Source organism: Oncorhynchus kisutch, unplaced genomic scaffold (genome assembly GCF_002021735.2).
Source record: "Oncorhynchus kisutch isolate 150728-3 unplaced genomic scaffold, Okis_V2 scaffold3838, whole genome shotgun sequence".
NCBI lineage: Eukaryota > Metazoa > Chordata > Actinopteri > Salmoniformes > Salmonidae > Oncorhynchus > Oncorhynchus kisutch.
This window is the reverse complement of record NW_022265783.1, coordinates 30,415-56,769: the sequence shown is the minus strand read 5'-3', so window position 1 is coordinate 56,769 and position 26,355 is coordinate 30,415. Positions and strand designations below refer to the sequence as shown.

Here is a 26,355-nt window from a genome sequence, read left to right as displayed (position 1 = left end):
AAAGAATTGGTTTTGGGGGTGACTAGAGAGATATACCTGCTGGAGCGTGTGCTACAGGTGGGAGATGCTATGGTGACCAGCGAGCTGAGATAAGGGGGGACTTTACCTAGCAGGGTCTTGTAGATGACATGGAGCCAGTGGGTTTGGCGACGAGTATGAAGCGAGGGCCAGCCAACGAGAGCGTACAGGTCGCAATGGTGGGTAGTATATGGGGCTTTGGTGATAAAACGGATTGCACTGTGATAGACTGCATCCAATTTGTTGAGTAGGGTATTGGAGGCTATTTTGTAAATGACATCGCCAAAGTCGAGGATTGGTAGGATGGTCAGTTTTACAAGGGTATGTTTGGCAGCATGAGTGAAGGATGCTTTGTTGCAAAATAGGAAGCCAATTCTAGATTTAACTTTGGATTGGAGATGTTTGATATGGGTCTGGAAGGAGAGTTTACAGTCTAACCAGACACCTAAGTATTTGTAGTTGTCCACGTATTCTAAGTCAGAGCCGTCCAGAGTAGTGATGTTGGACAGGCGGGTAGGTGCAGGTAGCGATCGGTTGAAGAGCATGCATTTAGTTTTACTTGTATTTAAGAGCAATTGGAGGCCACGGAAGGAGAGTTGTATGGCATTGAAGCTTGCCTGGAGGGTTGTTAACACAGTGTCCAAAGAAGGGCCGGAAGTATACAGAATGGTGTCGTCTGCGTAGAGGTGGATCAGGGACTCACCAGCAGCAAGAGCGACCTCATTGATGTATACAGAGAAGAGAGTCGGTCCAAGAATTGAACCCTGTGGCACCCCCATAGAGACGGCCAGAGGTCCGGACAGCAGACCCTCCGATTTGACACACTGAACTCTATCAGAGAAGTAGTTGGTGAACCAGGCGAGGCAATCATTTGAGAAACCAAGGCTGTCGAGTCTGCCGATGAGGATGTGGTGATTGACAGAGTCGAAAGCCTTGGCCAGATCAATGAATACGGCTGCACAGTAATGTTTCCTATCGATGGCGGTTAAGATATCGTTTAGGACCTTGAGCGTGGCTGAGGTGCACCCATGACCAGCTCTGAAACCAGATTGCATAGCAGAGAAGGTATGGTGAGATTCGAAATGGTCGGTAATCTGTTTGTTGACTTGGCTTTCGAAGACCTTAGAAAGGCACGGTAGGATAGATATAGGTCTGTAGCAGTTTGGGTCAAGAGTGTCCCCCCCTTTGAAGAGGGGGATGACCGCAGCTGCTTTCCAATCTTTGGGAATCTCAGACGACACGAAAGAGAGGTTGAACAGGCTAGTAATAGGGGTGGCAACAATTTCGGCAGATAATTTTAGAAAGAAAGGGTCCAGATTGTCTAGCCCGGCTGATTTGTAGGGGTCCAGATTTTGCAGCTCTTTCAGAACATCAGCTGAATAGATTTGGGAGAAGGAGAAATGGGGAAGGCTTGGGCGAGTTGCTGTTGGGGGTGCAGTGCAGTTGTCCGCGGTAGGAGTAGCCAGGTGGAAAGCATGGCCAGCCGTAGAAAAATGCTTATTGAAATTCTCAATTATGGTGGATTTATCAGTGGTGACAGTGTTTCCTATCTTCAGTGCAGTGGGCAGCTGGGAGGAGGTGTTCTTATTCTCCATGGACTTTACAGTGTCCCAGAACTTTTTTGAGTTAGTGTTGCAGGAAGCAAATTTCTGCTTGAAAAAGCTAGCGTTTTCTAACTGCCTGCCTGTGTATAATGGTTTCTAGCTTCCCTGAACAGCTGCATATCACGGGGGCTGTTCGATGCTAATGCAGAACGCCATAGGATGTTTTTGTGTTGGTTAAGGGCAGTCAGGTCTGGGGAGAACCAAGGGCTATATCTGTTCCTGGTTCTAAATTTCTTGAATGGGGCATGCTTATTTAAGATGGTTAGGAAGGCATTTTTTTTTAAATAACCAGGCATCCTCTACTGACGGGATGAGATCAATATCCTTCCAGGATACCCCGGCCAGGTCGATTAGAAAGGCCTGCTCGCAGAAGTGTTTCAGGGAGCGTTTTACAGTGATGAGTGGAGGTCGTTTGACCGCTGACCCATTACGGATGCAGGCAATGAGGCAGTGATCGCTGAGATCTTGGTTGAAGACAGCAGAGGTGTATTTAGAGGGGAAGTTGGTTAGGATGATATCTATGAGGGTGCCCATGTTTAAGGCTTTGGGGAGGTACCTGGTAGGTTCATTGATAATTTGTGTGAGATTGAGGGCATCAAGTTTAGATTGTAGGATGGCTGGGGTGTTAAGCATGTTCCAGTTTAGGTCGCCTAGCAGCACGAACTCTGAAGATAGATGGGGGCAATCAGTTCACATAGGGTGTCCAGAGCACAGCTGGGGACAGAGGGTAGTCTATAGCAGGCGGCAACGGTGAGAGACTTGTTTTTAGAGAGGTGGATTTTTAAAAGTAGAAGTTCAAATTGTTTGGGTACAGACCTGGATAGTAGGACAGAACTCTGCAGGCTATCTTTGCAGTAGATTGCAACACCGCCCCCTTTGGCAGTTCTATCTTGTCTGAAAATGTTGTAGTTTGGAATTAAAATGTCTGAATTTTTGGTGGTCTTCCTAAGCCAGGATTCAGACACAGCTAGAACATCCGGGTTGGCAGAGTGTGCTAAAGCAGTGAATAGAACAAACTTAGGGAGGAGGCTTCTAATGTTAACATGCATGAAACCAAGGCTATTACGGTTACAGAAGTCGTCAAAAGAGAGCGCCTGGGGAATAGGAGTGGAGCTAGGCACTGCAGGGCCTGGATTCACCTCTACATCGCCAGAGGAACATAGGAGGAGTAGAATAAGGGTACGGCTAAAAGCTATGAGAATTGGTCGTCTAGAACGTCTGGAACATAGAGTAAAAGGAGGTTTCTGGGGGCGATAAAATAGCATCAAGGTATAATGTACAGACAAATGTATGGTAGGATGTGAATACAGTGGAGGTAAACCTAGGTATTGAGTGATGAAGAGAGAGATATTGTCTCTAGAAACATTGAAACCAGGAGATGTCATTGCATGTGTGGGTGGTGGAACTAATAGGTTGGATAAGGTATAGTGAGCAGGACTAGAGGCTCTACAGTGAAATAAGCCAATAAACACTAACCAGAACAGAAATGGACAAGGCATATTGACATTAAGGAGAGGCATGCTTAGTCGAGTGATCAAAAGGGTCCGGTGAGTGGAGAGGTTGGTTGGTGATTTAGACAGCTAGCCAGGGCATCGGTAGCAAGCTAGCATAGGATGGAGGTCTGTTATTAGCCACCTCTTGCGTTCCGTCAGTAGATTAGTGGGGTTCCGTGTGGTAGAGGGGATTAATCCAAATCACACAACAACAACAAAAATAAAAACAATAGAATAGTTATAGAGGCCCAAGAAGACAACATAATAACACAAATAAATAAAACTATCCTTCATCATCCATCATTTCAGCTGTCTATCCTTCATCATCCATCATTTCAGCTGTCTGTCCTTAATCATCCATCATATCAGCTGTCTGTCCTTCATCATCCATCATTTCAGCTGTCTATTCTTCATCATCCATCATATCAGCTGTCTATTCTTCATCATCCATCATATCAGCTGTCTATTTTTCATCATCCATCATATCAGCTGTCTATCCTTCATCATCCATCATTTCAGCTGTCTATCCTTCATCATCCATCATTTCAGCTGTCTATCCTTCATCATCCATCATTTCAGCCGTCTGTCCTTCATCATCCATCATATCAGCTGTCTGTCCTTCATCATCCATCATATCAGCTGTCTATTCTTCATCATCCATCATATCAGCTGTCTGTCCTTCATCATCCATCATATCAGCTGTCTATTCTTCATCATCCATCATTTCAGCTGTCTATTCTTCATCATCCATCATTTCAGCTGTCTATTCTTCATCATCCATCATATCAGTTGTCTATCCTTCATCATCCATAATTTCAGCTGTCTATTCTTCATCATCCATCATTTCAGCTGTCTATTCTTCATCATCCATCATATCAGTTGTCTGTCCTTCATCATCCATCATTTCAGCTGTCTATTCTTCATCATCCATCATTTCAGCTGTCTATCCTTCATCATCCATCATATCAGCTGTCTATTCTTCATCATCCATCATTTCAGCTGTCTATCCTTCATCATCCATCATTTCAGCTGTCTATTCTTCATCATCCATCATTTCAGCTGTCTATCCTTCATCATCCATCATATCAGCTGTCTATTCTTCATCATCCATCATTTCAGCTGTCTATCCTTCATCATCCATCATATCAGTTGTCTATCCTTCATCATCCATCATTTCAGCTGTCTATCCTTCATCATCCATCATTTCAGCTGTCTGTCCTTCATCATCCATCATTTCAGCTGTCTATCCTTAATCATCCATCATTTCAGCTGTCTATCCTTCATCATCCATCATTTCAGTTGTCTATCCTTCATCATCCATCATTTCAGTTGTCTATTCTTCATCATCCATCATATCAGCTGTCTGTCCTTCATCATCCATAATTTCAGCTATCTATTCTTCATCATCCATCATTTCAGCTGTCTATTCTTCATCATCCATCATTTCAGCTGTCTATCCTTCATCATCCATCATTTCAGCTGTCTGTCCTTCATCATCCATCATTTCAGCTGTCTATCCTTAATCATCCATCATTTCAGCTGTCTATCCTTCATCATCCATCATTTCAGTTGTCTATCCTTCATCATCCATCATTTCAGTTGTCTATTCTTCATCATCCATCATATCAGCTGTCTGTCCTTCATCATCCATCATTTCAGCTATCTATTCTTCATCATCCATCATTTCAGCTGTCTATTCTTCATCATCCATCATTTCAGCTGTCTATCCTTCATCATCCATCATATCAGCTGTCTATCCTTCATCATCCATCATATCAGCTGTCTATCCTTCATCATCCATCATATCAGCTGTCTATCCTTCATCATCCATCATATCAGCTGTCTATTCTTCATCATCCATCATATCAGCTGTCTGTCCTTCATCATCCATCATATCAGCTGTCTATTCTTCATCATCCATCATTTCAGCTGTCTATTCTTCATCATCCATCATATCAGCTGTCTATTCTTCATCATCCATCATATCAGTTGTCTGTCCTTCATCATCCATCATATCAGCTGTCTATTCTTCATCATCCATCATATCAGTTGTCTATCCTTCATCATCCATCATATCAGCTGTCTATCCTTCATCATCCATCATTTCAGCTATCTATTCTTCATCATCCATCATTTCAGCTGTCTATCCTTCATCATCCATCATATCAGCTGTCTATTCTTCATCATCCATCATATCAGCTGTCTATTCTTCATCATCCATCATTTCAGCTGTCTATTCTTCATCATCCATCATTTCAGCTATCTATTCTTCATCATCCATCATTTCAGCTATCTATTCTTCATCATCCATCATTTCAGCTGTCTATTCTTCATCATCAAATCAAATCAAATCAAATTTATTTATATAGCCCTTCGTACATCAGCTGATATCTCAAAGTGCTGTACAGAAACCCAGCCTAAAACCCCAAACAGCAAGCAATGCAGGTGGAGAAGCACGGTGGCTAGGAAAAACTCCCTAGAAAGGCCAATACCTAGGAAGAAACCTAGAGAGGAACCAGGCTATGTGGGGTGGCCAGTCCTCTTCTGGCTGTGCCGGGTGGAGATTATAACAGAACATGGTCAAGATGTTCAATGTTCATAAATGACCAGCATGGTCGAATAATAATAAGGCAGAACAGTTGAAACTAGAGCAGCAGCACAGTCAGGTGGAAGTTGAAACTGGAGCAGCAGCATGGCCAGGTAGACTGGGGACAGCAAGGAGTCATCATGTCAGGTAGTCCTGGGGCATGGTCCTAGGGCTCAGGTCAGTTGAAACTGGAACAGCAGCATGGCCAGGTGGACTGGGGACAGCAAGGAGTCATCATGTCAGGTAGTCCTGGGGCATGGTCCTAGGGCTCAGGTCCTCCGAGAGAGAGAAAGAAAGAGAGAAGGAGAGAATTAGAGAACGCACACTTAGATTCACACAGGACACCGAATAGGACAGGAGAAGTACTCCAGATATAACAAACTGACCCCAGCCCCCCGACACATAAACTACTGCAGCATAAATACTGGAGGCTGAGACAGGAGGGGTCAGGAGACACTGTGGCCATCCATCATATCAGCTGTCTATTCTTCATCATCCATCATATCAGCTGTCTATTCTTCATCATCCATCATATCAGCTGTCTATTCTTCATCATCCATCATATCAGCTGTCTATCCTTCATCATCCATCATATCAGTTGTCTGTCCTTCATCATCCATCATTTCAGCTATCTGTCCTTCATCATCCATCATTTCAGCTATCTATTCTTCATCATCCATCATTTCAGCTGTCTATTCTTCATCATCCATCATTTCAGCTGTCTATCCTTCATCATCCATCATATCAGCTGTCTATCCTTCATCATCCATCATATCAGCTGTCTATCCTTCATCATCCATCATATCAGCTGTCTATCCTTCATCATCCATCATATCAGCTGTCTATTCTTCATCATCCATCATATCAGCTGTCTGTCCTTCATCATCCATCATATCAGCTGTCTATTCTTCATCATCCATCATTTCAGCTGTCTATTCTTCATCATCCATCATATCAGCTGTCTATTCTTCATCATCCATCATATCAGTTGTCTGTCCTTCATCATCCATCATATCAGCTGTCTATTCTTCATCATCCATCATATCAGTTGTCTATCCTTCATCATCCATCATATCAGCTGTCTATCCTTCATCATCCATCATTTCAGCTATCTATTCTTCATCATCCATCATTTCAGCTGTCTATCCTTCATCATCCATCATATCAGCTGTCTATTCTTCATCATCCATCATATCAGCTGTCTATTCTTCATCATCCATCATTTCAGCTGTCTATTCTTCATCATCCATCATTTCAGCTATCTATTCTTCATCATCCATCATTTCAGCTATCTATTCTTCATCATCCATCATTTCAGCTGTCTATTCTTCATCATCAAATCAAATCAAATCAAATCAAATTTATTTATATAGCCCTTCGTACATCAGCTGATATCTCAAAGTGCTGTACAGAAACCCAGCCTAAAACCCCAAACAGCAAGCAATGCAGGTGGAGAAGCACGGTGGCTAGGAAAAACTCCCTAGAAAGGCCAATACCTAGGAAGAAACCTAGAGAGGAACCAGGCTATGTGGGGTGGCCAGTCCTCTTCTGGCTGTGCCGGGTGGAGATTATAACAGAACATGGTCAAGATGTTCAATGTTCATAAATGACCAGCATGGTCGAATAATAATAAGGCAGAACAGTTGAAACTAGAGCAGCAGCACAGTCAGGTGGAAGTTGAAACTGGAGCAGCAGCATGGCCAGGTAGACTGGGGACAGCAAGGAGTCATCATGTCAGGTAGTCCTGGGGCATGGTCCTAGGGCTCAGGTCAGTTGAAACTGGAACAGCAGCATGGCCAGGTGGACTGGGGACAGCAAGGAGTCATCATGTCAGGTAGTCCTGGGGCATGGTCCTAGGGCTCAGGTCCTCCGAGAGAGAGAAAGAAAGAGAGAAGGAGAGAATTAGAGAACGCACACTTAGATTCAAACAGGACACCGAATAGGACAGGAGAAGTACTCCAGATATAACAAACTGACCCCAGCCCCCCGACACATAAACTACTGCAGCATAAATACTGGAGGCTGAGACAGGAGGGGTCAGGAGACACTGTGGCCATCCATCATATCAGCTGTCTATTCTTCATCATCCATCATATCAGCTGTCTATTCTTCATCATCCATCATATCAGCTGTCTATCCTTCATCATCCATCATATCAGTTGTCTGTCCTTCATCATCCATCATTTCAGCTATCTATTCTTCATCATCCATCATTTCAGCTGTCTATTCTTCATCATCCATCATATCAGCTGTCTATTCTTCATCATCCATCATTTCAGTTGTCTATTCTTCATCATCCATCATATCAGTTGTCTATCCTTCATCATCCATCATATCAGTTGTCTATCCTTCATCATCCATCATATCAGTTGTCTATCCTTCATCATCCATCATATCAGTTGTCTATCCTTAATCATCCATCATATCAGCTGTCTATTCTTCATCATCCATCATATCAGTTGTCTGTCCTTCATCATCCATCATTTCAGCTATCTATTCTTCATCATCCATCATTTCAGCTGTCTATCCTTCATCATCCATCATTTCAGCTGTCTATCCTTCATCATCCATCATATCAGTTGTCTATCCTTCATCATCCATCATATCAGTTGTCTATCCTTAATCATCCATCATATCAGCTGTCTATTCTTCATCATCCATCATATCAGCTGTCTATTCTTCATCATCCATCATATCAGCTGTCTATCCTTCATCATCCATCATATCAGTTGTCTATCCTTCATCATCCATCATTTCAGTTGTCTATCCTTCATCATCCATCATATCAGTTGTCTATCCTTCATCATCCATCATTTCAGCTGTCTATTCTTCATCATCCATCATATCAGTTGTCTATTCTTCATCATCCATCATTTCAGCTGTCTATTCTTCATCATCCATCATTTCAGCTGTCTATCCTTCATCATCCATCATTTCAGCTATCTATTCTTCATCATCCATCATTTCAGCTATCTATTCTTCATCATCCATCATATCAGTTGTCTATCCTTCATCATCCATCATATCAGCTGTCTATTCTTAATCATCCATCATATCAGTTGTCTATCCTTCATCATCCATCATATCAGCTGTCTATTCTTCATCATCCATCATTTCAGCTGTCTATTCTTCATCATCCATCATATCAGCTGTCTATTCTTCATCATCCATCATATCAGCTGTCTATTCTTCATCATCCATCATATCAGCTGTCTATCCTTCATCATCCATCATATCAGTTGTCTGTCCTTCATCATCCATCATTTCAGCTATCTATTCTTCATCATCCATCATTTCAGCTGTCTATTCTTCATCATCCATCATATCAGCTGTCTATTCTTCATCATCCATCATTTCAGTTGTCTATTCTTCATCATCCATCATTTCAGCTGTCTATTCTTCATCATCCATCATATCAGCTGTCTATTCTTCATCATCCATCATATCAGCTGTCTATCCTTCATCATCCATCATATCAGTTGTCTGTCCTTCATCATCCATCATTTCAGCTATCTATTCTTCATCATCCATCATTTCAGCTGTCTATTCTTCATCATCCATCATATCAGCTGTCTATTCTTCATCATCCATCATTTCAGTTGTCTATTCTTCATCATCCATCATATCAGTTGTCTATCCTTCATCATCCATCATATCAGTTGTCTATCCTTCATCATCCATCATATCAGTTGTCTATCCTTCATCATCCATCATATCAGTTGTCTATCCTTAATCATCCATCATATCAGCTGTCTATTCTTCATCATCCATCATATCAGTTGTCTGTCCTTCATCATCCATCATTTCAGCTATCTATTCTTCATCATCCATCATTTCAGCTGTCTATCCTTCATCATCCATCATTTCAGCTGTCTATCCTTCATCATCCATCATATCAGTTGTCTATCCTTCATCATCCATCATATCAGTTGTCTATCCTTAATCATCCATCATATCAGCTGTCTATTCTTCATCATCCATCATATCAGCTGTCTATTCTTCATCATCCATCATATCAGCTGTCTATCCTTCATCATCCATCATATCAGTTGTCTATCCTTCATCATCCATCATTTCAGTTGTCTATCCTTCATCATCCATCATATCAGTTGTCTATCCTTCATCATCCATCATTTCAGCTGTCTATTCTTCATCATCCATCATATCAGTTGTCTATTCTTCATCATCCATCATTTCAGCTGTCTATTCTTCATCATCCATCATTTCAGCTGTCTATCCTTCATCATCCATCATTTCAGCTATCTATTCTTCATCATCCATCATTTCAGCTATCTATTCTTCATCATCCATCATATCAGTTGTCTATCCTTCATCATCCATCATATCAGCTGTCTATTCTTAATCATCCATCATATCAGTTGTCTATCCTTCATCATCCATCATATCAGCTGTCTATTCTTCATCATCCATCATTTCAGCTGTCTATTCTTCATCATCCATCATATCAGCTGTCTATTCTTCATCATCCATCATATCAGCTGTCTATTCTTCATCATCCATCATATCAGCTGTCTATCCTTCATCATCCATCATATCAGTTGTCTGTCCTTCATCATCCATCATTTCAGCTATCTATTCTTCATCATCCATCATTTCAGCTGTCTATTCTTCATCATCCATCATTTCAGCTGTCTATTCTTCATCATCCATCATTTCAGCTGTCTATCCTTCATCATCCATCATATCAGCTGTCTATCCTTCATCATCCATCATATCAGCTGTCTATCCTTCATCATCCATCATATCAGCTGTCTATCCTTCATCATCCATCATATCAGCTGTCTATTCTTCATCATCCATCATATCAGCTGTCTGTCCTTCATCATCCATCATATCAGCTGTCTATTCTTCATCATCCATCATTTCAGCTGTCTATTCTTCATCATCCATCATATCAGCTGTCTATTCTTCATCATCCATCATATCAGTTGTCTGTCCTTCATCATCCATCATATCAGCTGTCTATTCTTCATCATCCATCATATCAGTTGTCTATCCTTCATCATCCATCATATCAGCTGTCTATCCTTCATCATCCATCATTTCAGCTATCTATTCTTCATCATCCATCATTTCAGCTGTCTATCCTTCATCATCCATCATATCAGCTGTCTATTCTTCATCATCCATCATATCAGCTGTCTATTCTTCATCATCCATCATTTCAGCTGTCTATTCTTCATCATCCATCATTTCAGCTATCTATTCTTCATCATCCATCATTTCAGCTATCTATTCTTCATCATCCATCATTTCAGCTGTCTATTCTTCATCATCAAATCAAATCAAATCAAATCAAATTTATTTATATAGCCCTTCGTACATCAGCTGATATCTCAAAGTGCTGTACAGAAACCCAGCCTAAAACCCCAAACAGCAAGCAATGCAGGTGGAGAAGCACGGTGGCTAGGAAAAACTCCCTAGAAAGGCCAATACCTAGGAAGAAACCTAGAGAGGAACCAGGCTATGTGGGGTGGCCAGTCCTCTTCTGGCTGTGCCGGGTGGAGATTATAACAGAACATGGTCAAGATGTTCAATGTTCATAAATGACCAGCATGGTCGAATAATAATAAGGCAGAACAGTTGAAACTAGAGCAGCAGCACAGTCAGGTGGAAGTTGAAACTGGAGCAGCAGCATGGCCAGGTAGACTGGGGACAGCAAGGAGTCATCATGTCAGGTAGTCCTGGGGCATGGTCCTAGGGCTCAGGTCAGTTGAAACTGGAACAGCAGCATGGCCAGGTGGACTGGGGACAGCAAGGAGTCATCATGTCAGGTAGTCCTGGGGCATGGTCCTAGGGCTCAGGTCCTCCGAGAGAGAGAAAGAAAGAGAGAAGGAGAGAATTAGAGAACGCACACTTAGATTCAAACAGGACACCGAATAGGACAGGAGAAGTACTCCAGATATAACAAACTGACCCCAGCCCCCCGACACATAAACTACTGCAGCATAAATACTGGAGGCTGAGACAGGAGGGGTCAGGAGACACTGTGGCCATCCATCATATCAGCTGTCTATTCTTCATCATCCATCATATCAGCTGTCTATTTTTCATCATCCATCATATCAGCTGTCTATCCTTCATCATCCATCATATCAGTTGTCTGTCCTTCATCATCCATCATTTCAGCTATCTATTCTTCATCATCCATCATTTCAGCTGTCTATTCTTCATCATCCATCATATCAGCTGTCTATTCTTCATCATCCATCATTTCAGTTGTCTATTCTTCATCATCCATCATATCAGTTGTCTATCCTTCATCATCCATCATATCAGTTGTCTATCCTTCATCATCCATCATATCAGTTGTCTATCCTTCATCATCCATCATATCAGTTGTCTATCCTTAATCATCCATCATATCAGCTGTCTATTCTTCATCATCCATCATATCAGTTGTCTGTCCTTCATCATCCATCATTTCAGCTATCTATTCTTCATCATCCATCATTTCAGCTGTCTATCCTTCATCATCCATCATTTCAGCTGTCTATCCTTCATCATCCATCATATCAGTTGTCTATCCTTCATCATCCATCATATCAGTTGTCTATCCTTAATCATCCATCATATCAGCTGTCTATTCTTCATCATCCATCATATCAGCTGTCTATTCTTCATCATCCATCATATCAGCTGTCTATCCTTCATCATCCATCATATCAGTTGTCTATCCTTCATCATCCATCATTTCAGTTGTCTATCCTTCATCATCCATCATATCAGTTGTCTATCCTTCATCATCCATCATTTCAGCTGTCTATTCTTCATCATCCATCATATCAGTTGTCTATTCTTCATCATCCATCATTTCAGCTGTCTATTCTTCATCATCCATCATTTCAGCTGTCTATCCTTCATCATCCATCATTTCAGCTATCTATTCTTCATCATCCATCATTTCAGCTATCTATTCTTCATCATCCATCATATCAGTTGTCTATCCTTCATCATCCATCATATCAGCTGTCTATTCTTAATCATCCATCATATCAGTTGTCTATCCTTCATCATCCATCATATCAGCTGTCTATTCTTCATCATCCATCATTTCAGCTGTCTATTCTTCATCATCCATCATATCAGCTGTCTATTCTTCATCATCCATCATATCAGCTGTCTATTCTTCATCATCCATCATATCAGCTGTCTATCCTTCATCATCCATCATATCAGTTGTCTGTCCTTCATCATCCATCATTTCAGCTATCTATTCTTCATCATCCATCATTTCAGCTGTCTATTCTTCATCATCCATCATATCAGCTGTCTATTCTTCATCATCCATCATTTCAGTTGTCTATTCTTCATCATCCATCATTTCAGCTGTCTATTCTTCATCATCCATCATATCAGCTGTCTATTCTTCATCATCCATCATATCAGCTGTCTATCCTTCATCATCCATCATTTCAGCTGTCTATCCTTCATCATCCATCATATCAGCTGTCTATTCTTCATCATCCATCATATCAGCTGTCTATTCTTCATCATCCATCATTTCAGCTGTCTATCCTTAATCATCCATCATATCAGTTGTCTATCCCTCATCATCCATCATATCAGCTATCTATTCTTCATCATCCATCATATCAGCTGTCTATTCTTCATCATCCATCATATCAGCTGTCTATTCTTCATCATCCATCATTTCAGCTGTCTATCCTTCATCATCCATCATATCAGCTGTCTATTCTTCATCATCCATCATTTCAGCTGTCTATTCTTCATCATCCATCATTTCAGCTGTCTATTCTTCATCATCCATCATTTCAGCTGTCTATTCTTCATCATCCATCATTTCAGCTGTCTGTCCTTCATCATCCATCATATCAGTGTTCTGTCCTTCATCATCCATCATATCAGTTGTCTGTCCTTCATCATCCATCATATCAGCTGTCTATTCTTCATCATCCATCATATCAGCTGTCTATTCTTCATCATCCATCATTTCAGCTGTCTATCCTTCATCATCCATCATATCAGTTGTCTATCCTTCATCATCCATCATATCAGTTGTCTATCCTTAATCATCCATCATATCAGCTGTCTATTCTTCATCATCCATCATATCAGTTGTCTGTCCTTCATCATCCATCATTTCAGCTATCTATTCTTCATCATCCATCATTTCAGCTGTCTATCCTTCATCATCCATCATTTCAGCTGTCTATCCTTCATCATCCATCATATCAGTTGTCTATCCTTCATCATCCATCATATCAGTTGTCTATCCTTCATCATCCATCATATCAGTTGTCTATCCTTCATCATCCATCATATCAGTTGTCTATCCTTCATCATCCATCATATCAGTTGTCTATCCTTCATCATCCATCATTTCAGCTGTTAATCCTTCATCAACCATCATATCAGCTATCTGTCCTTCATATCAGCTGTCTGTGCTTCATCATCTCAGCTGTCTATCCTTCATCATATCAGCTGTCTGTCCTTCATCATTTCAGCTGTCTGTCCTTCATCATCCATCATATCAGTGTTCTGTCCTTCATCATCCATCATATCAGTTGTCTGTCCTTCATCATCCATCATATCAGCTGTCTATTCTTCATCATCCATCATATCAGCTGTCTATTCTTCATCATCCATCATTTCAGCTGTCTATCCTTCATCATCCATCATATCAGTTGTCTATCCTTCATCATCCATCATATCAGTTGTCTATCCTTAATCATCCATCATATCAGCTGTCTATTCTTCATCATCCATCATATCAGCTGTCTATTCTTCATCATCCATCATTTCAGCTGTCTATCCTTCATCATCCATCATATCAGCTGTCTATTCTTCATCATCCATCATTTCAGCTGTCTATTCTTCATCATCCATCATTTCAGCTGTCTATTCTTCATCATCCATCATTTCAGCTGTCTATTCTTCATCATCCATCATTTCAGCTGTCTGTCCTTCATCATCCATCATATCAGTGTTCTGTCCTTCATCATCCATCATATCAGTTGTCTGTCCTTCATCATCCATCATATCAGCTGTCTATTCTTCATCATCCATCATATCAGCTGTCTATTCTTCATCATCCATCATTTCAGCTGTCTATCCTTCATCATCCATCATATCAGTTGTCTATCCTTCATCATCCATCATATCAGTTGTCTATCCTTAATCATCCATCATATCAGCTGTCTATTCTTCATCATCCATCATATCAGTTGTCTGTCCTTCATCATCCATCATTTCAGCTATCTATTCTTCATCATCCATCATTTCAGCTGTCTATCCTTCATCATCCATCATTTCAGCTGTCTATCCTTCATCATCCATCATATCAGTTGTCTATCCTTCATCATCCATCATATCAGTTGTCTATCCTTCATCATCCATCATATCAGTTGTCTATCCTTCATCATCCATCATATCAGTTGTCTATCCTTCATCATCCATCATATCAGTTGTCTATCCTTCATCATCCATCATTTCAGCTGTTAATCCTTCATCAACCATCATATCAGCTATCTGTCCTTCATATCAGCTGTCTGTGCTTCATCATCTCAGCTGTCTATCCTTCATCATATCAGCTGTCTGTCCTTCATCATATCAGCTGTCTGTCCTTCATCATATCAGCTGTCTGTCCTTCATCATATCAGCTGTCTGTCCTTCATCATCCATCATATCAGTTGTCTCTCCTTCATCATCCATCATATCAGCTGTTTGTCCTTCATCATATCAGCTGTCTATTCTTCATCATCCATCATATCAGCTGTCTATCCTTCATCATATCAGCTGTCTATCCTTCATCATATCAGCTGTCTATCCTTCATCATATCAGCTGTCTATCCTTCATCATATCAGCTGTCTATCCTTCATCATATCAGCTGTCTGTCCTTCATCATATCAGCTGTCTATCCTTCATCATATCAGCTGTCTATCCTTCATCATATCAGCTGTCTATCCTTCATCATATCAGCTGTCTATCCTTCATCATATCAGCTGTCTATCCTTCATCATATCAGCTGTCTATCCTTCATCATATCAGCTGTCTGTCCTTCATCATATCAGCTGTCTATCCTTCATCATATCAGCTGTCTATCCTTCATCATATCAGCTGTCTGTCCTTCATCATATCAGCTGTCTATCCTTCATCATATCAGCTGTCTATCCTTCATCATATCAGCTGTCTATCCGTCATCATATCAGCTGTCTGTCCTTCATCATATCAGCTGTCTATCCTTCATCATATCAGCTGTCTATCCTTCATCATATCAGCTGTCTGTCCTTCATCATATCAGCTGTCTATCCTTCATCATATCAGCTGTCTATCCTTCATCATATCAGCTGGCTATCCTTCATCATATCAGCTGTCTGTCCTCCATCATATCAGCTGTCTATCCTTCATCATATCAGCTGTCTATCCTTCATCATATCAGCTGTCTATCCTTCATCATATCAGCTGTCTATCCTTCATCATATCAGCTGTCTATCCTTCATCATCCATCATATCAGCTGTTTGTCCTTCATCATATCAGCTGTCTGTCCTTCATCCTTCATCATATCAGCTGTCTATCCTTCATCATATCAGCTGTCTGTCCTTCATCATATCAGCTGTCTGTCCTTCATCATATCAGCTGTCTGTCCTTCATCATATCAGCTGTCTATCCTTCATCATATCAGCTGTCTATCCTTCATCATATCAGCTGTCTATCCTTCATCATATCAGCTGTCTATCCTTCATCATATCAGCTGTCTATCCTTCATCATATCAGCTGTCTATCCTTCATCATATCAGCTGTCTATCCTTCATCATATCAGCTGTCTATCCTTCATCATATCAGCTGTCTGTCCTTCATCATATCAGCTGTCTGTCCTTCATCATATCAGCTGTCTATCCTTCATCATATCAGCTGTCTATCCTTCATCATATCAGCTGTCTATCCTTCATCATATCAGCTGTCTGTCCTTCATCATATCAGCTGTCTATCCTTCATCATATCAGCTGTCTATCCTTCATCATATCAGCTGTCTATCCTTCATCATATCAGCTGTCTATCCTTCATCATATCAGCTGTCTATCCTTCATCATATCAGCTGTCTATCCTTCATCATATCAGCTGTCTATCCTTCATCATATCAGCTGTCTGTCCTTCATCATATCAGCTGTCTATCCTTCATCATATCAGCTGTCTATCCTTCATCATATCAGCTGTCTATCCTTCATCATATCAGCTGTCTGTCCTTCATCATATCAGCTGTCTATCCTTCATCATATCAGCTGTCTATCCTTCATCATATCAGCTGTCTATCCTTCATCATATCAGCTGTCTATCCTTCATCATATCAGCTGTCTGTCCATGTTTTTGTCTCCAACATTATATATTTTAACCTATTTACATAAATAAACATGCTAATAAATGAGTGTTTTTGTGTTTGTCTGTGTGTCCCTAAAGGTCCCACCTGCAGGACCTGAAGGACGTGACCCACAACATCCACTATGAGACATTCCGCGTCAGGAGACTGAACGAGAGTAACCTGACCGTCCACGGTCTGGCCCTGTCCTGCTTTCCAATGGAGAACGGGACCCACGGAACCAACGGAACCAATGGAACCTCGGACAGGAGCGAATCAGAGAGCCACCTCTGAGGGGGAATCACAGAGTGCGTCGCACACAGCAGCAGCTCCAGCTTCCTGCTCACAGCTTCCTGTTTCCTGTTTTGACTGCAAAATGGTTGGTCGACCGTTTCCCCCAATCGGAACACGAGAAAGAGAGCGAAAGAAAGAAAGAGGAACTCTTTTTTTTTAACAAAGGAGAGATGTTTTCGGTGGCCACCACACCTTGGATTTTGAACATTTTATTGAGTTTTACTAAAGACATTATTGATAAGAAATGCATTTAAACTTCATATATGAATATATTTTCTCAGAATGAGTTTATATGTCCTGGAAGCAGGGTCACACAGGGCTGGAAGAGCAGAGATACATGGAGAGAGAAAAACAGAGGGGGAGAGTGAGGGATGGAGAGGGGAAGAGTGAGGGATGGAGAGGGGGAGAGTGAGGGATGGAGAGGGGGAGAGTGAGGGATGGAGAGAGAAAAACAGAGGAGGAGAGTGAGGGATGGAGAGGGGGAGAGTGAGGGATGGAGAGGGGAAGAGTGAGGGATGGAGGGGGGGAGATTAATGGATGGAGAGGGGGAGATTGACGGATGGAGAGGGGGGGAGTGGGGGATGGAGAGAGAAATGAAAACAGAGAGAGGGAGAGAGAGGTAGGGTGAGAGATGGAGAGAGAGAGGGATGGTGAGATAGAGAGAGAGAGAGGGAGAGAGAGAGAGAGAGAGAGAGAGAGAGAGAGAGAGAGAAAACAGAGAGGGGAGAGAGAGGAGGAAGTGTGTTATGTGCTCAGACAATGTTGTTTCTGTAATACATAATATATATGTTTATGCAGTATCATTGTTTACACTCATACTACCCTGGAATTCAGAATACTGGAATCACCTCCCGAGAGTGATTTACAGTATACTGTAGCTAACACAGCTACAGCCTCTTGTTTCTACAGTATACTGTAGCTAACACAGCTACAGCCTCCTGTTTCTACAGTATACTGTAGCTAACACAGCTACAGCCTCCTGATTCTACAGTATACTGTAGCTAACACAGCTACAGCCTCCTGTTTCTACAGTATACTGTAGCTAACACAGCTACAGCCTCCTGTTTCTACAGTATACTGTAGCTAACACAGCTACAGCCTCCTGATTCTACAGTATACTGTAGCTAACACAGCTACAGCCTCCTGTTTCTACAGTATACTGTAGCTAACACAGCTACAGCCTCCTGTTTCTACAGTATACTGTAGCTAACACAGCTACAGCCTCCTGTTTCTACAGTATACTGTAGCTAACACAGCTACAGCCTCCTGTTTCTACAGTATACTGTAGCTAACACAGCTACAGCCTCCTGATCTACAGTATACTGTAGCTAACACAGCTACAGCCTCCTGTTTCTACAGTATACTGTAGCTAACACAGCTACAGCCTCCTGTTTCTACAGTATACTGTAGCTAACACAGCTACAGCCTCCTGTTTCTACAGTATACTGTAGCTAACACAGCTACAGCCTCCTGTTTCTACAGTACCCACGTCCATTCAGCTACAGCCTCTTGTATTCTACAGTACCCACGTCCATTCAGCTACAGCCTCCTGTATTCTACAGTACCCACGTCCATTCAGCTACAGCCTCCTGTATTCTAGAGTACCCACGTCCATTCAGCTACAGCCTCCTGTATTCTAGAGTACCCACGTCCATTCAGCTACAGCCTCCTGTAATCTACAGTACCCACATCCATTCAGCTACAGCCTCCTGTATTCTAGAGTACCCACGTCCATTCAGCTACAGCCTCCTGTATTCTACAGTACCCAGGTCCATTCAGCTACAGCCTCCTGTATTCTACAGTACCCACGTCCATTCAGCTACAGCCTCCTGTATTCTACAGTACCCACGTCCATTCAGCTACAGCCTCCTGTATTCTACAGTACCCAGGTCCATTCAGCTACAGCCTCCTGTATTCTACAGTACCCAGGTCCATTCAGCTACAGCCTCCTGTATTCTACAGTACCCAGGTCCATTCAGCTACAGCCTCCTGTATTCTACAGTACCCAGGTCCATTCAGCTACAGCCTCCTGTATTCTAGAGTACCCACGTCCATTCAGCTATAGCCTCCTGTATTCTACAGTACCCACGTCCATTCAGCTACAGCCTCCTGTATTCTACAGTACCCACGTCCATTCAGCTACAGCCTCCTGTATTCTACAGTACCCAGGTCCATTCAGCTACAGCCTCCTGTATTCTACAGTACCCAGGTCCATTCAGCTACAGCCTCCTGTATTCTACAGTACCCACGTCCATTCAGCTACAGCCTCCTGTATTCTAGAGTACCCACGTCCATTCAGCTACAGCCTCCTGTATTCTACCGAGGGTCGAGTGTCTGTGTGTTTTAGTTTTTTCCCAATTCAATTAAAACCTAGACAACCAGATGAAGGGAGATCCTAATTAATTAGTGACCTTAATTCCTCCAGCAAGAACGAGGGTTGGAGCGAAAACCTGCAGACCTCCGTGCAATGAGTTCGTGGTCTGTTTGCTACTGTGTGAAATCCTGCAATGTGGCTGTTTGAATTCCTCCCCGTTTCTATGGCAGCCTTTTTTAAAACTCTGTTTGAATACTGTCAGAGCCGTAGCCTAGCCTGTGTATGGCTTATGAACCTCTCTCTATAACACGGTCTGAATACTGTCAGAGCCGTAGCCTAGCCTGTGTATGGCTTATGAACCTCTCTCTATAACACGGTCTGAATACTGTCAGAGCCGTAGCCTAGCCTGTGTATGGCTTATGAACCTCTCTCTATAACACGGTCTGAATACTGTCAGAGCCGTAGCCTAGCCTGTGTATGGCTTATGAACCTCTCTCTATAACATGGTCTGAATACTGTCAGAGCCGTAGCCTAGCCTGTGTATGGCTTATGAACCTCTCTCTATAACACGGGCATAGGCCTGTAATATATTCAGACGCTGCATTTCATTTAATACGACATGTTGACTTTACAAATAAAAAGAAGAAGAAGAAAATGTATTTTTTTCAGGAAAAGTATTTTTTGTTTTGTTACCTTTTCCACCTGCGGTAAACGTCGAGTCACACATACATGTCCAAACACACGTGTCCATCCATACGTACACAGTCCAGTTTACCCCCAGGGGTCTTTCTGTGTTGTGTATAGAGGGACCTCCTTTATAGATCCCTTCTGTCTCCTTCCCCGATGGCGAGCTGTGCTGTTTGGAGAGAGGGCTCCACCTAGAGGCCAAGTGGAGGAATGACCCCGGGAGTCAGAGGCAAGAGGACACAAACTGTACTCTCTCTCTCACCAAAGTGTCTCGGATTGCAAAATTCCCAGTAGCTCTCAATGATACTATTTTATGGGAGATAACAATAAATGATGCAGGCAGGATTAGATTAGACCAGGTTACCCTCCTCTGTTTTATGGCTTTGAATGTGCCTAACTGTAACTTAGAGACCCCAACTTCCTGTTTTAACGTTGACACGTGAAATGTGATGCTAGGAGGAAGGTTTTCCCGGACACAGATTAAAGCCCACTTCGTCCTCCTTCTCCATTGAACGTGTCTCGTAGTGATGCTAGGAGGAACGTTTTCCCGGGCACAGATTAAAGCCCACTTCGTCCTCCTTCTCCATTGAACGTGTCTCGTAGTGATGCTAGGAGGAACGTTTTCCCGGACACAGATTAAAGCCCACTTCGTCCTCCTTCTCCATTGAACGTGTCTCGTAGTGATGCTAGGAGGAAGGTTTTCCCGGGCACAGATTAAAGCCCACTTCGTCCTCCTTCTCCATTGAACGTGTCTCGTAGTGATGCTAGGAGGAAGGTTTTCCCCATTTCCTGTCCTGTCCTCACAGACTGACTGCCTCTTTAACTACTGATCAGCTGTCTGTTTTTAGACCCGGATCACTAGATCATCACCCACTGTCGTCCATTAAAAAGGTACATTGATTCCCTCATTTACATACCTAGTGTTGACCTGGTACACAGCCTCTTCAGCTGTGGGCTGCCTATAACATACACAGAGACACACACACACACAGACACAGACACAGACACACACACGCACACAGACACACACACACAGACACACACACACAGACACACACAGACACACACTCACACACCCACACACACATCCACACCCACCCATGACGTGACAATGTTTGTGTTGTTGTTCATCTCCTGTCTCTGATGTTTTATAGTGTTGTAGCCTAATGTTCTGTACTCTGCCTCCTGATAGGACCCTTGTTTTACACATTAATAAACACAGTTGATCTACCATCAAATGATTGTCCCTGTTACACGTCTGAGTGGTGGGGCCCTGTGACTCACAACTCACAAACAACAGGGAGAATCACAATCGCATTTCCTGGATTCCTCAAAGCCCTTTCTCCTCGCCTCTTTCTCAAAACCCTGTTGGATGAGAATGCCAAACAGGAGGGACCTCTCTGACCTTCTCATTCAATGGGTTTTGAGGAGGCGGTGAGGAGAGAGAGAGAGAGGACGCGAGGGATCACGGAAACAGCAATGGAGGTTCTCCCTATAAGGCCACGCACACAAGTTGTACAGCCGATGTACAACGCATTTGGCACAGCAGTCGTGATAAGAGTGGCAGGTTATCTGCATAAAAAGTGTTGGGGGACAAACCTTCACATAAATATCAGTTGCATCACAACAACAATTGTTGTCACATGTGTATAGAAAATGCAGGTGTGCACCACTGTGAGTTGCTTTGAATAAAAGCCTTGGCTAAAATGGCACTGTAGGAGGATGAAAGGAAGGAGATGAGGCACATGGTTTAGTTTTGTACAACTTTTACTAAAACGGTGCAGACTGGAACCAAATACCGTGTCAAAAAAACAACAACTGCTCTCTGACAAGGCACTGCAGCCATCCTTCAGAATCACCACACCTCTTTCTCTCCCGTCCAATCAAATCCTTCAGAATCACCACACCTCTTTCTCTCCCGTCCAATCAAATCCTTCAGAATCACCACACCTCTTTCTCTCCCGTCCAATCAAATCCTTCAGAATCACCACACCTCTTTCTCTCCCATCCAATCAAATCCATTAGAATCACCACACCTCTTTCTCTCCCGTCCAATCAAATCCATTAGAATTACCACACCTCTTTCTCTCCCGTCCAATCAAATCCATTAAAATTACCACACCACATTCTCTCCTGTCCAATAAAATCCATTAGAATTACCACACCACATTATCTCCCGTCCAATCAAATCCATTAGAATTACCACACCACATTCTCTCCCGTCCAATCAAATCCATTAGAATCACCACACCTCTTTCTCTCCCGTCCAATCAAATCCTTTAGATTCACCACCCCACTCCTATCCAATCAAATGTTTCATATCATCACCACAGTATCAGTATTTACACAAAACCAATGAGCAAAACATAATAAAATAAGAAACAACCATCTCCATATGACCTCTGTGTCAGAAATAATAAACATAGAGATACCAACATAGTACCCATTGTATAGGAATGTAGGTAAGGGAGTGTGGTAGACAGACAAAACATAATAAAATAAGAAACAACCATCTCCATATGACCTCTGTGTCAGAAATAATAAACATAGAGATACCAACATAGTACCCATTGTATAGGAATGTAGGTAAGGGAGTGTGGTAGACAGACAAGAGGTGTAGAGTACAGTCATCCCTAAGAGTAACATGAACCTTTAAAAGACCAGTGTCCCTCCCAGGCCACCATACCGTATAGGGCAGATCACTGTAAAAGCTGCATAGCCGAGAGCTCTGTATGGATTGAATCCCTGGCCCTAAATACCCCATAGACCAGTGTCCCTCCCAGGCCACACTTCTTCTGTTAGAAATAGAGGGGGGGGGGGGGGGTGCTGTCAGCTTGGTGCTTGGCCTTAACATAGGTACAGTACAGTAAGTCCAGCATACAGTAGGGCTGTACAGTGTTGAGGTTGAGGAGTGATGATGTCAGTAATCCAGCCATTTTAGCTAAACTGACAGTATGCAGCTAGCTAAGCTAACCAATCCAGCTGTCCTAGCTAAACTGACAGTATGCAGCTAGCTAAGCTAACCAATCCTGCTAGCTTAGCTAGGGGTCGGGAAAAAGACTACTGAAAGAAAACATTCTGTGCTGGGCTCTCCCGGACGTTACAAATCTGTAAGCCCACAACAGCTCACTATTTTCACAGCACTCTCGAGATTCAATGTGAATTTATAAAATTGCAATCAAGTACTGTTGAAGTGAAGCTGGACACAAAAGTCAAGATAGCTATCAGAACAAAAATGAAATCCCCTAGTGGACCAGCAGCCACAGCTAAGAGCTAGAATCCCCTAGGGGACCAGCAGCCACAGCTAAGAGCTAGAATCCCCTAGGGGACCAACAGCCACAGCTAAGAGCTAGAATCCCCTAGTGGACCAGCAGCCACAGCTAAGAGCTAGAATCCCCTAGTGGACCAGCAGCCACAGCTAAGAGCTAGAATCCCCTAGTGGACCAGCAGCCACAGCTAAGAGCTAGAATCACCTAGTGGACCAGCAGCCACAGCTAAGAGCTAGAATCCCCTAGTGGACCAGCAGCCACAGCTAAGAGCTAGAATCCCCTAGTGGACCAGCAGCCACAGCTAAGAGCTAGAATCCCCTAGTGGACCAGCAGCCACAGCTAAGAGCTAGAATCCCCTAGTGGACCAGCAGCCACAGCTAAGAGCTAGAATCCCCTAGGGGACCAGCAGCTAAGAGCTAGAATCCCCTAGTGGACCAGCAGCCACAGCTAAGAGCTAGAATCCCCTAGGGGACCAGCAGCTAAGAGCTAGAATCCCCTAGGGGACCAGCAGCTAAGAGCTAGAATCCCCTAGGGGACCAGCAGCTATGAGCTAGAATCCCCTAGGGGACCAGCAGCTAAGAGCTAGAATCCCCTAGGGGACCAGCAGCTAAGAGCTAGAATCCCTCCTATTGGCCAGCAGCTAAGAGCTAGAATCCCTCCTATTGGCCAGCAGCTAAGAGCTAGAATCCCTCCTATTGGCCAGCAGCTAAGAGCTAGAATCCCCTAGGGGACCAGCAGCTAAGAGCTAGAATCCCCTAGGGGACCAGCAGCTAAGAGCTAGAATCCCCTAGGGGACCAGCAGCTAAGAGCTAGAATCCCCTAGGGGACCAGCAGCTAAGAGCTAGAATCCCCTAGTGGACCAGCAGCTAAGAGCTAGAATCCCCTAGTGGACCAGCAGCTAAGAGCTAGAATCCCCTAGGGGACCAGCAGCTAAGAGCTAGAATCCCCTAGGGGACCAGCAGCTAAGAGCTAGAATCCCCTAGGGGACCAGCAGCTAAGAGCTAGAATCCCCTAGGGGACCAGCAGCTAAGAGCTAGAATCCCCTAGGGGACCAGCAGCCACAGCTAAGAGCTAGAATCCCCTAGTGGACCAGCAGCTAAGAGCTAGAATCCCTCCTATTGGCCAGCAGCTAAGAGCTAGAATCCCTCCTATTGGCCAGCAGCTAAGAGCTAGAATCCCTCCTATTGGCCAGCAGCTAAGAGCTAGAATCCCCTAGTGGACCAGCAGCTAAGAGCTAGAATCCCTCCTATTGGCCAGCAGCTAAGAGCTAGAATCCCTCCTATTGGCCAGCAGCTAAGAGCTAGAATCCCTCCTATTGGCCAGCAGCTAAGAGCTAGAATCCCCTAGGGGACCAGCAGCTAAGAGCTAGAATCCCTCCTATTGGCCAGCAGCTAAGAGCTAGAATCCCTCCTATTGGCCAGCAGCTAAGAGCTAGAATCCCTCCTATTGGCCAAGTAGTTGCCTTGTTTTATATAGGGAATATGTTCTTCAGGTATTTCTCAAAAGCTCCTCTTATTCCTTTACTATTCCTATACATATTCCTTCCTCAAATAGGGCACTTCTTTTGGCTCAAAGTAGTGCACTACATAGGTAATAGGGAGCCATTTCAGATTTGCCCGTAACCTAAATGAGCCACCCGCTGACCAGTATCATGACACACGACAAACCAACAGGCTCAGCTTTAAACTGGTCTGTTTGGCTGAAAGACTGTCTCAACCAATCACAATCCTCAGTCAATAAATAAATAAATAGATAGATACATTATGTACAGCACGTCATCGAAGGTGAATAAATCAAAGTGGGACCAGTTGATTAAAAGCCTGGCCTGTAGTGTTTGTGTGAAGCAGGAAACCAGACAGTCAGGAACCCTCAAGCTCACAACATGAATACTTAAGGTTAGAGAGGCAGTGAGGCTTGTAAAGGCAATGTTTCCGGGTTCAGGGAGATCCCACTCACGGTAAACACTACATATGGTGGCTCAATGGGATAATGCCTTTAAAAACAGAAATACCTATAACCTGCTATCGACTGGGGGGGGGGGTGGCCTGTACCTCTATCTGTACCTCTATCTCACCCATATCATCCCTGTCACCTCCACCTGAGAGCCAAGTACAGACTGTTATCTTTAGGACTGGAGCTGAAGGAATGTTACAACAGCTGTGGGATGCAGTGTGTGTGTGTGTGTGTGTGTGTGTGTGTGTGTGTGTGTGTGTGTGTGTGTGTGTCTGTGTGTGTGTCTGTGTGTGTGTGTGTGTGTGTGTGTGTGTGTGTGTGTGTGTGTGTGTGTGTGTGTGTGTGTCTGTGTGTGTGTCTGTGTGTGTGTCTGTGTGTGTGTGTGTGTGTGTGTGTGTCTGTGTGTGTGTGTGTGTGTGTCTGTGTGTGTGTGTGTGTGTGTGTGTGTGTGTGTGTGTGTGTGTGTGTGTGTGTGTACCCAAGCCATACCTAAATATAGCAACCTGGATGTCATTATGAATCAACTGTTACAGTCAGCTCAACCTGGATGTCATTATGAATCAACTGTTACAGTCAGCTCAACCTGGATGTCATTATGAATCAACTGTTACAGTCAGCTCAACCTGGACGTCATTATGAATCAACTGTTACAGTCAGCTCAACCTGGACGTCATTATGAATCAACTGTTACAGTCAGCTCAACCTGGATGTCATTATGAATCAACTGTTACAGTCAGCTCAACCTGGACGTCATTATGAATCAACTGTTACAGTCAGCTCAACCTGGACGTCATTA

General features: G+C 43.1%; 1 protein-coding gene and 1 long non-coding RNA gene across 7 annotated transcripts in view; one reads left to right on the top strand and one right to left on the bottom strand.

The window, feature by feature from the left end:
• Window positions 1-21,570, top strand: part of septin12 (septin 12) — a 185,411-nt gene extending 163,841 nt beyond the window's left edge. For 4 of the 5 annotated variants that reach the window (XM_031821076.1, XM_031821077.1, XM_031821078.1 and 1 more), the window contains one exon: window positions 17,144-21,570. In XM_031821076.1, coding sequence (XP_031676936.1) covers window positions 17,144-17,336 — 193 coding nt within the window. In that variant the 3' untranslated portion in view covers window positions 17,337-21,570. The remainder of the gene's footprint in view (window positions 1-17,143) is intronic. The other variant, XR_004209086.1, reaches the window with a different exon arrangement.
• LOC116372007 (uncharacterized) lies at window positions 20,304-25,854 on the bottom strand. 2 transcript variants are annotated; one of them, XR_004209087.1, is made up of 2 exons: window positions 22,245-25,854; window positions 20,304-22,201 (listed from the first exon to the last, which is right to left on the bottom strand). It is a non-coding gene; the product is annotated as an uncharacterized LOC116372007 (long non-coding RNA). The 2 variants fall into 2 exon arrangements; XR_004209088.1 differs by having other exon boundaries at window positions 22,288-25,854.
• Window positions 25,855-26,355: the final 501 nt, after the last annotated feature.